The sequence below is a fragment of the Sycon ciliatum genome, chromosome 1, assembly GCF_964019385.1.
Source record: "Sycon ciliatum chromosome 1, ocSycCili1.1, whole genome shotgun sequence".
Classification (NCBI taxonomy): domain Eukaryota; kingdom Metazoa; phylum Porifera; class Calcarea; order Leucosolenida; family Sycettidae; genus Sycon; species Sycon ciliatum.
Genome location: NC_088643.1, coordinates 16,175,165 through 16,185,587, shown reverse-complemented (window position 1 = coordinate 16,185,587; position 10,423 = coordinate 16,175,165). Strand labels below are relative to the sequence as shown.

The window sequence follows — 10,423 nt, the reverse complement described above, 5'->3', positions numbered from 1 at the left end:
AATATTGACTTCGTACTTGGTCAGTGTATTACATGCAGTAGTAATTATTTAACCCTAGAACAACTCAACAGTGTTGTCTGTTGACACACTAATTCAAAGAGCGCCGATCAGTTTGAGCCGACAAAGTGCCAGGGAATGTCGATGAGCAGACGATCAACTCCCCTCCCACCTTCTTCTCTTAGCTTCGATGAAACCGTGATCAGAGAGGGCTGATTCAGACGGAGGGTGCTTCAAACCTTCGAAGTCTTGCACCATGCAGTTCTCTCCTAGAAGTCATGCAGAACGTGCCTACCCTACTCATCCGACTCCGCACCTGAGAATGCAGGGAGATGACGTGTCTGATGTAACGACTCACCGACACCTTGGGGTCATCTTGCACTCTAACCTCGACTTCACCAACCACGTCGCCACCATCACGACAAAGTTTCGCCAGCGAGCAGTCCTCCTGATCCACATGACCAAGCGTATCCCCCCAGCCGTAGCCAGCCGCTTGTACACTGGATATGTTCGACCTGTGGTTGAATACGCCTCATCCCTCTGGTAATTTCAACTCTCCAGTGCTCAGGCTACTACCCTTGAACGGCTACAGGCAAGAGTGGCAAGTGTCATCCTGCGGAAGTATGGCGTGTACCCTCCTCAAACGGAGCCGAAATCCTCACTTTTCGCGCACCTCCAGTGGCCCAGCCTCACATGTCGAAGACACATTCAGTGCCTTCTTGAGCTCCACCACCTTATCAATAGCCAGATGACGACCCTGGAGGACCTAGGCTACTCAGTGTCAAACAGCGCCAGGCGCCCCCAACATCTACTCCCACCTGCAAGAGCCAGCACACAGCCAGCGATTGCAGTGGTGATGTCGGAGGTTGTGGTGGTGAGAAAGAGGGATCTATCCCAGAATATAATTATATAGCTTTAGTCGTAACTTGGGTCGCTTGTGCGAACATGCGTGTGATTACCAGCATTCATGCTGGCCAACCCTCCCGGTTTTCCCGGGAAAATCCTGGGAAATCAACACTACTCCCGGGGTCCCGGGGATTTCAATCAAACTCCCGGAAAAGTCACAGTTTTGTCTGATACAGGATTTTCCTGAAAAATCCATGGATTCGCCTAGAATGTTCCGTTTTTAAAAAAAATATGACTGTGCCCATTTGCACTTCTAACTGTGCACGGCACTTTCTAGACCTGACCACTGCGGCGTAGCCTGCAAGATCTGCACTGACAATGTGACAGGCGGGCGCCGACTGATCTAACTGCACAAGAAGGGTCGAACTGTGCTGTACGCAGATCTGCAGAGTCGAACGTTTTTTTTGGCGGGAAAAGCTATTTTTTCACTAGTTGTTGTGCCATCCAGGGATTTTGAGAGAAATCCAGGGATTCTGCATGTCTTGTCTAGGGATTTAGATTTTGGTGGTTGGTCAGTATGAGCATTTAGCCGGGCACTAGGCCTTGACAGATTATGCTAATATTTTCGTGAAATTATGCTTTTCGCATTGCTGAAAAAATTGCAGAATTATGCTATTATTATGCGAAAAGTTATCATATTATGCGGCATTATGCTTACATATGCTGCTGATGTATATGATGGTTCTGTGCAAAATAACAGGTGAATTTTTTTGTAGAGGGCGTTGTACTGTAGTAGCAAAAGTTCAACGGGGTCAACTCACCGTCCGACCTAGCTATGACCGTCACCCTGGTCACTGATTGTAGTGGACTGGACATGTTATCAAGGGAGTCGTAAACCTACGCCTTCCTGGTGTGTCTACTTGTACTTGTACTTGTAGAACATGTACAACTGTATGGAATTTGATGCGAACAGGTGGATTAGTCCAATTTTATGCGATTCGTATGCAATTTGCCTCGAATAATGCGATTATTCGATTTTGGTAGGAATTATGCGAAAAATTATGCTAGCATAATCTGTCAAGGCCTACCGGGCACTTTTGTCTTCTGTTCAAGTACTCTTCACCAACATAATTATTTCGGTCTGTAAATACACTAGTACTAGGAGAATTGATCAGATTGTAAAGAGAAAGTTCCAATACGTTGCGAGTTATGACTAACAGTGCACCTACATGTAGGTAACGAGATCTTTCTCTTTACTGATCATATTGGCTCACCATCCAAGTTTTAATAATCAGATTGTGAGAATGAAAGGGAAAAAGTCTGAAGAGATCCAACTGTCACCACCAACTCTAGACTAGGCGGGGATATTGTACCTAACACGATGACTGGGAGAAAAAAATATGCCTGGCAGTTATTGCAGCACTACATCACGGTCCTACTGAGCAACCACTGACATAGGTGTTGGCTGTACCTCTCAACTCTACTGTTTGCTACAGGTGTGCAGAGATATTACTGGTCAATGTGCCAAGAGTCAAGTGCCACGGACGGATCCTACAAATGCTTCCATCCCCGACCCATTACCCCGGCCCAGCCTGACAGACGTAGTAAAGCTGGTTGCCATGGAATCCTCTGCCGCGCAGTGCAAAGTGGACACAACATCGGGGCCAGGCGCAAACTGCCCTCTGGAGCAGGAGTGTCGCGACGTGAATTTGCTAGCTCAAGGTGGGGCAGATGACACTGAGCTTAGTCCTTCAACTGTCTACACTGCTGCGTTCGGCATTCTCAGCGGGAAATCCTTTGCACTCTCTGCGCAGACTCTGATTGATGAATTCAATGGCCACAGTACTATCCAATCCGCAAGTACTTTTAGTGAGTTGAATGACAGGGAGCTTCAGGTCACTCAGGCGGACGGTTCCGGCGTGTTCGATTTCTTCCTTCCAACGGTGCAGGCTCCCGGACAGCCACGGACTCTGGAAAATTCACAAGTTGACGTCACGCTTCCTTACCTGGAAACATTGGGCGATTTACGGCTGAGGTATTTCTTCGACACGGGCGGCCATGTAGATACTGTGGAGAGATTTATTCGTCCTCCGAATCAGGCTACTGATAGGTTCTTTCCATTTCCCTTAAAACAGACGGTGAGTGTTAGAACGGACGGTGAGTGTACCATAGTTAGCTTACGATCACTAGAGAGGTTGCGTACAACGAAACTTCGTAAGATCTTTACCGCCCGGGTTCGATTAACGAAAGCTGCTACGAAAATTCGTCCAAACGCGACCGAAACAGAGCAGATCTACGAGAATATTTTTCTTAACGTGGAGTACTAAAACACTGATATTTTACAACTCCCTGTCTTGACTATACCCGCGAGCACAACACGTCGACCTACTACGAAAAAGTTCACACATTGTGCGCCACCACACGGTTTTCGAATATTCATTAACTTTTCTTTCGTTGAAAAGTTTCGTTACGGAGCTACGAATTTTCGTTTTGCGCAATCTCTCTAGTATCTAAAGTATAGTGCATGCGTATTGGAACTTAGATGATATTAAATCCTCTCTCTCTCTCACCCTACCTGTTTATGCCTGCCTGCCTGCCTGTTTATCTGTCTGTCTCTGTCTGTCTGTCCGTCTGTCCATCCGTTGAATATTCACACAGTAATTGGGTATCGACCAGGAATGCGCAACGGCGGGGATGTCGCTTTCCACCCGGTTTTTCACACACGTCATACTTAGTACACGTACCAGTTGCACCAATGAATATGTACGGCGTGAGATGTGCAGAAGCAGCGGTGGTCATGGTGATAAGAAAGAGAGCTCCAGGTGGGAGGAATCCTGATAATTCGAACCTCAAAATGCCAGGAAAAAACTTCTAATCATCCGGACATTCTAATTATCCAAACATGAACCCACAACACAATATGTATGTCAAAATGCTCTCACGGTCACGCAGAGTTGCGCTATGGACCTTAGGCACAGATTTCACGGATACTGAACTGAGCGGCACAGCTTGCTCATGCAAACTGAACTGACCAGTACAGTGTACAGTGAACTTCGAATTACACTTTGCTAACTTCGAATTATCAGCACAAATCGCACACATTTTCTATGTAAGTGGAATCCATGGGACTTCTAATTAACCGAACATGTCCAGTTCGAGGTTCGAATTACCAGAAATTGTTATGTGGGAATCGTATTGATAGAAATCGGACCTGGAAAAACTTCTAATTAACTTAAGCGGCATGTTCGAATTAAGCCATATTCGAATTACAGGTCTACTCTCCATATAACGTCATCTCTGGGACCACGCAAAAATTATGTTATAGCGAGAGTTATGTAGAAAACCGTGTGTAAAATACACAGATGTGCCTCAAAATGAAGGGAATTACAAGGCGGATTCAACCGTGCACGTTGTATCGAGAGTGCGCACGTCGGGGACAGCGCCGTAGGGTGCGTTATGCCGAGGTTTACGTTATGCAGAACTAAACTGGCCTAAACTGCCTAGCTACAGCTACCGCTTGATCGTACCAGACACGTGAACTTACGTTGTATCGAGAGTGCGCACGCCGGGGACCGCGCCGTATCGTGTGTTATGTAGGATTTTGTCGTGTAGAACAAAATTTGTATGGGAGTGATGCCGTTTCGGCGCGGGATTTGATTTTTTGCGTAACTTACTAGCGCCGTTTATGTACACGGGAGAGTTGTTATATCGAGAGCAGACCTGTATCATGATTCCACTTGTATCTGCTAACCTTATGCCTGGTTCACACTAGGCCGATTTTCCGGCCGACATGGACTCGTACGAAAATCCTCAAGATCGGGGCGAAAATTGCGTAGTGTGAACTGTGTTGTCGTACAGGGTTCCGACAAATCTGCGGCGATTTTCTTGTCGCACTAGTTTTCGGCCAAGTAACTTTATCGACTGGTCGATATTTAGCCGAAAAGCCGGCCGATTTTTACTGCTTGCACGTGATGGAGCGGTCATCGGACCAATCACGGTAGGCTTTTCACCATGACAGCAAAGAGCGTCGATGTCGAGCTCATGACCTCTTGTACTTTTGTACTCTTGAGTCTTGATGAGATGTAAAGTCCTACCACAATTTCATAACCCCCATGAACTTTGCTTTTATGGATAATCGATGCGACTCTATTGCGAGTGAGTCGTTCCCCGTGTGTGAACAGGCCGTCCGACTCAGTCGACACAGTCGGCAGACTCCATGTCGGAGTCGGTGTCGGAGCACCGGCCGGAAAATCGGCCTAGTGTGAACCAGGCTTAAGAGGTATGACCTTGCTGCTGGGATAGATTGCATGGGCAGGCATGTGTTTACGACCTTTTAGCCAGGCATTGTCACGGTCTTTTTAGTCACTCTTCACCACCGCAATCTCTGTCTGTAAATATAATAGGAAGTATTCGTCAGGTTTGGGGAATGAAAGGGAAACGTTTGAATTAAAGGGCATCAACTGTCATTGCCTAGTCTAGATCCAGCTACCAGGGATAGTTGCTAAGAAGATTATACTGATCAAATAAGTGTTATAGGTAAGCAGCAGCATTCGACGCTTTACAGATTTTTCATTCACTGTAGAGCGCGGTTATGGTGTGGTGGTTGATGAGAAAAACAGGTACTACTGATATTCATGATTTATTTATTTATTTATTTATTCGACATCTCCTGGCCCGTCCGAAGACTGCCAATAAACATGAGAGGTCAGGTGATAGCCAACCACGGCAAGCTAAAAGGGAAAAAAAGAAAGATGCTGTCAGAGAGGGAAAGGAGATAGGGAGAGAAAAAGAAAGGGAGGCACATTAATAATACATGGGATCACTTCGGATGAGACAGTGTGGAAAGCTGGACTGTGAATTTCCTGATATCCTGGCATGTCTTAATGCTAGTAGGCAGGTTAGACCAAAGGGAGTATGCTGAGAAGAAAGGGGATTTCAAAAACAGAGAGGAACTAGCTCGGGGCAGTGATAAGGCATTGCGTGTTGGTCTAGTGGTAACAAACCAGTTGTACTTGGCAATATGTTTCGGGACTTGGGCTAGGAAGATTTTTTGCACAAGGATACAAAGATGCTGCTGATGTCGGGCAAGAAGAGGGTGCGTGGAAGCAAGTTTATAAAGACAAAGGGAGGCAAATGTTTGGTCTTTTCGAAACAGAATTTTCAGAAGCAAGCGTTGATGTACCTCCAGTCTGTGGAGTAAAGTCTGAGACAACCCGCACCAAGCTATATCGCAATAGTCAAATATAGGCAAAATGTACGACTTAAAGAACAATTTTCTGCAGTTATCATTCAAGTGTTGGCAGTGGGGTTGTAGCATACCTAAGGACGCACTCGCACGCTTGCACACAGACTGGACTTGTGGAGACCAGGAGAGTTGGCGGTCGAGAATAACGCCCAGGTGCTTGTGCTCGTTAACAACTTTAATAGGTGTACTATTTAGACCAGGAAAATACAGAAGTTGAGTGGGGGGCGAGGGAGAGAAGAACATGGCCTCGGTTTTGGCGAGGTTAGGCTTCAGTTTCCAGGTTTCCATCCATGTTACTGTAGCGTTGACCCCGGACTGCATGGAGGCCGTGAGGTTGTCTGCCGAGCTGTCGGAGCACATCAGAGCAGTGTCGTCAGCAAAAAGACTTACATTTGGTACAAGGGCTGGCAAGTCATTAACGTACAGTAGAAATAGGAGCGGCCCAAGTATGGACCCCTGGGGTACCCCAGACACGACTAGTAATGGGTCTGATAGGGAGGTAGATACTCTGACAGTCTGGTGGCGGCAGGAAAGATAGGATGAGAGCCATTGCAGGGCTGGACCGTGTACCAAGAAGACGGACTCTAGCTTTGCAAGCAGACCACGATGCCAGACGGTGTCGAAAGCTTTCGCTAGGTCAAAGAACACGATGCCAACATGCCGCCTGAGGTTCCGCTGGGTGTAGATGTCTTGTACTAGACGTGTTAGTTGGAAAGTTGTGGAGTCTCCACGGCAGAAACCGGATTGAGATGGTGAAAGCGCTGGGGTGACGTGGCAGTACAGAGACTCAAAGAAAATACGTTCACAGACCTTGGACACAGCGGGAAGGAGAGAGATTGGTCTGTAGTTGCCAGCCTGAGAGCGTTGGCCTTTCTTATAGATCGGGACGATAACAGCAGATTTCCAGACGGACGGAAATACTCCTGTACGATATGACATGTTAAAGAGCAGGCACAAGGGATAGGACAGAGATGGCGCAAGCCATTTGAGAACCTCATTGGGTATGCCATCTTCGCCAGGGGACTTACAATTCTTCAGGAGTTTGAGGTGCTTACAGACGGTAGCAGTCGTGGTAACGACGCGTGTGAGTGGTGCGCTAAGTTCAGGGGCTGGGGACAGCGATGGAATGACCCAATTCGGATCTTCCGGAATGCCGGATGAAACAAACTGCTTGTTCAGTGTGTCTGCAATCGCCTTCACATCGTGCTGGCGGTTGCCATGGGAGTCCGTCAGGTACTGGATTGGCGCGCGGGAGGTCCCGCGGCACTGGTTGCGAATGAATTGGTGGAGTGATGGGCGATCGGGGGAGGAGAGTGTTGCAGAAAGAGAGTTTAGAAAGGAGCGGTGTGAGGTACGAGAAAGGTGCTTGACGAAGTTGCGTTGAACTCGGTAAGCCTCCCGGTTAACCGGCGTTGGGAATTTCTTGTAGATGCTGAAAAGATCACGCTTGCGCTTCACTTCAGATACGAGGGACCGTGTCACCCATGGGGGACTAGATGTCGAGGATGTTGGGTTGGAATGTTTCCGGTTGTTGTAGCCGATAGCAAAGTTAGAGAGGTGCTGTTGGAACCCTCGTTCAAGGACGGCTGCAAAGTGATCTACCGCGGCGTCAACAGTTGGAGAGCCTTCTGGTTGCAGAAACGACCAGTCGTGGCAGGAGAAATCAGCGTTCATAGAGTCCCAGCACTGAGAGGGAACTCGACGGAAGCGATATGGGAACGGTTTGCGAGAAGGAAGTGGCAGGTCTGGATCCGAGGGCAATGAGACGGCGAACTGGCATGAAACCATGAGATGGTCCGAGGAGCCAAGAGCGCAAGCTGTGTGAACGTCCGTCGCCAGCAGGGGTTGGTTCGTGAAGACAAGGTCTAGACATGACTGTGTTCCGGAAGATGTTGTGTGCGTTGGACTCTGCACCAGCTGATCCAAACCGAAGCAGGTAAGGGTGCGAAAAAGTGCCGCCCCAGCAGGACACGTTAAATCCGATGGGCACCACCGTTTGTGCTTACTGTTGAAGTCCCCAGCCATTATGACATGGTACGATGACATGGGAACGGTTACCAAAGCACTAGCTAGCATATCACAGAAGTGGTCTATTTCCGTGGTTTTGACTGAGGGCGGACGGTAGGTACAGCAGACGAGGATGGGTGTCGGGGAGCCTAAGATTGGGTGAAGCTCAACCCATACGGATTCACAGGTCGGACGAGCAAGGTCGTCGCGAACTTGGACTCTTCCGAAGCGATTTTTCCGGACAAGAATCGCAACTCCACCATATCCTCTGGTTGCCGTACCGGATTTGTTATCATGAGGTGGTCGGTCGCGACGAAATGTGGTATAACCGGAGATGGTGAGCGCTATGCTTGGATTTAGCCATGTTTCATTTAGACAGATGACATCAGGTTTGTTGAAATCAGCAATGACAGACAGTTCGGCAGATTTGTTAACGATTGAGCGGCAATTTACGGAAAGCAAGGTCAGTTTACCCTGGCAAGGGGGGAAGTAGGGCCGAGCCAGTGGATTCAGCTGTGGTCGCGCCATCATGCTGAGCCTGAGGAGAGGACGTTGTTTGCCTGGTTGGCATTGCTGGTGTCAAAACTGTCCGCGGCAAAACGCCAGGGCCTAACCGTGTGCGAAAGAGCATCCGGCCAGAACCCTTTGTCACCGACTGTGTTCTCATCAGCTGCCTCGACGGTCACCCGTGCGTAGGCAGTTCTGAAGTGCTTGGATGCAAATATGACACCTTCCTGAATCTGCACTCCTCGAGAGCGAGATGATAGTAATGACACGGTGTGCATACCGTAAAGTACTGCTGATCCGCCCCCACGCTGTGTCACTTCCCAGCTGGGTTTTCGGCAGGGGCGGGAATTAGATCAAGGCTGTCAAGTGCAGTACGATGTGCAACGACGCGGAGGGTCAGTGTACTGTCAGGCGGAGGAGAACGGGGGGGGGGGGGGGGGGGGGGGGGAGAGCAGCCTTGTAGCGCAGGCCGCACTTGTTAAATTTTATGTACTACAGTGTACAATATAGTGTATGCACAGTTGAGTCACCGGGTGTATATCAGCGTGCTGTGTTGGGTGAAATAGTAGCCTATTTCTTCTTCAGCATTCTGTTCTTCGGCGTTCGACAGTGCTGTAGGAGAAGTGGCAACGTGAGGATGGTAATACCTGGTACATGCAGTCATCGTTGTACTACATCACGGTCCTATTATACAAACACTGACATAGGTATTGCTGTGCCTCTCAACTGTACTGTTTGCTACAGGTGTGCAGAGATATTCCTGGTCAATGTGCCAAGAGTCAAGTGCCGCCAGCAGTACCTCCAAATGTTTCTATCCCTGACCCATTACCTCAGCCCAGCCTGGCGGAATTAGCAGCGTTGTTCGGCATACAATCATCCGCTGCACAGTGCCCAGTGGACACAACTGCAAGGCCGAGCCCAAACTGCATACCAGTAGAGGATTGCAGCAAGGTGGCTCAGCCGGCTAAAGATGGAGCAGGTGACGCTGGGCGTAGTCCGCGGCCACGTCCAGTTGCAGCTCCCCACCACTCTGCCGCCTACAGTGTTTTCAGCAAGAACTCCTTCAGACAGTCCGTGCATGTAGTAATACTAATAGTGTTATCTTGGATGTGTGTGTACCTGTTGTGCACTGCATGGTTTCATTGACACATTACACTGTCTCTTCTCTATAATTTTTATCCTAGAACAAGTCAAGTTTGCATTCATCCGCGCAATTAATACATCCAGTCCAGAAGGCACTTCAGATACGTTGATTGTGTGGATGCATGCGAACTAGACTAGTTCTAGAATTTTGTTTCGCCTCCAACTTCCGTTGCAATCTTCTCGATATCTCTATTTATTTATATCACCTGCCTGGTGTAGATTATCCTGTCTCTTCTCTATGTCTGGACATTAGCATCCATTATTACATCCCTCTTGTAGTAATTTTCATAGTCTGGGTGCTGATAAGCCCTTCAATTTCTCTCCCCTCTTTCACCGTCTTTCATCCCTCAAGCATTACCTACTCGTGAGTTTTGGAGAGTCGCTACTTGGACTCTTCGTTCTTTTCGTCTAGTTTATTGTGAAACTTGCTCGGTTCATGTTTGTGCTGTTTTAGAAAACTAACGTTAAAATGATTATTGACGAATGCACCTAGTGTCTGTTCTTCGGTGATGTAGCACGGTGTTCCTTTCATTACCCACAGACCACACGGGACACGGTGGACTGGGCACGGCTATTGGCCCTCGTCTACTGCCCCACTTGCCGCAAGAGCGAGAGAGAGAGAGAGAGACAGCGAGCGGGAGAGACAGAGAGAGACAGCGAGAGACAACGAGAGAGAGA

At 48.3% G+C, this 10,423-nt stretch overlaps 1 protein-coding gene across 1 annotated transcript; it reads left to right on the top strand.

Moving 5' to 3' along the window:
• Nucleotides 1-2,351: 2,351 nt before the first annotated feature.
• LOC135806874 (uncharacterized) lies at nt 2,352-10,152 on the top strand. Its single transcript, XM_065321044.1, has 2 exons — nt 2,352-2,981; nt 9,347-10,152. The coding sequence occupies exons 1-2, from the start codon at nt 2,463-2,465 to the stop codon at nt 9,746-9,748; spliced, it is 921 nt and encodes a 306-aa protein (XP_065177116.1). The 5' UTR covers nt 2,352-2,462; the 3' UTR covers nt 9,749-10,152.
• The last annotated feature ends 271 nt before the right edge of the window (nt 10,153-10,423 follow it).

Coding starts and splice junctions, on each gene's coding strand:
- LOC135806874 (XM_065321044.1), top strand. CDS start 2,463: ATGGAATCCTCTGCCGCGCAGTGCAAAGTGGACACAACATCGGGGCCA. Junction 2,982..9,346: donor CATTTCCCTTAAAACAGACG/GTGAGTGTTAGA, acceptor TGTTTGCTACAG/GTGTGCAGAGATATTCCTGG.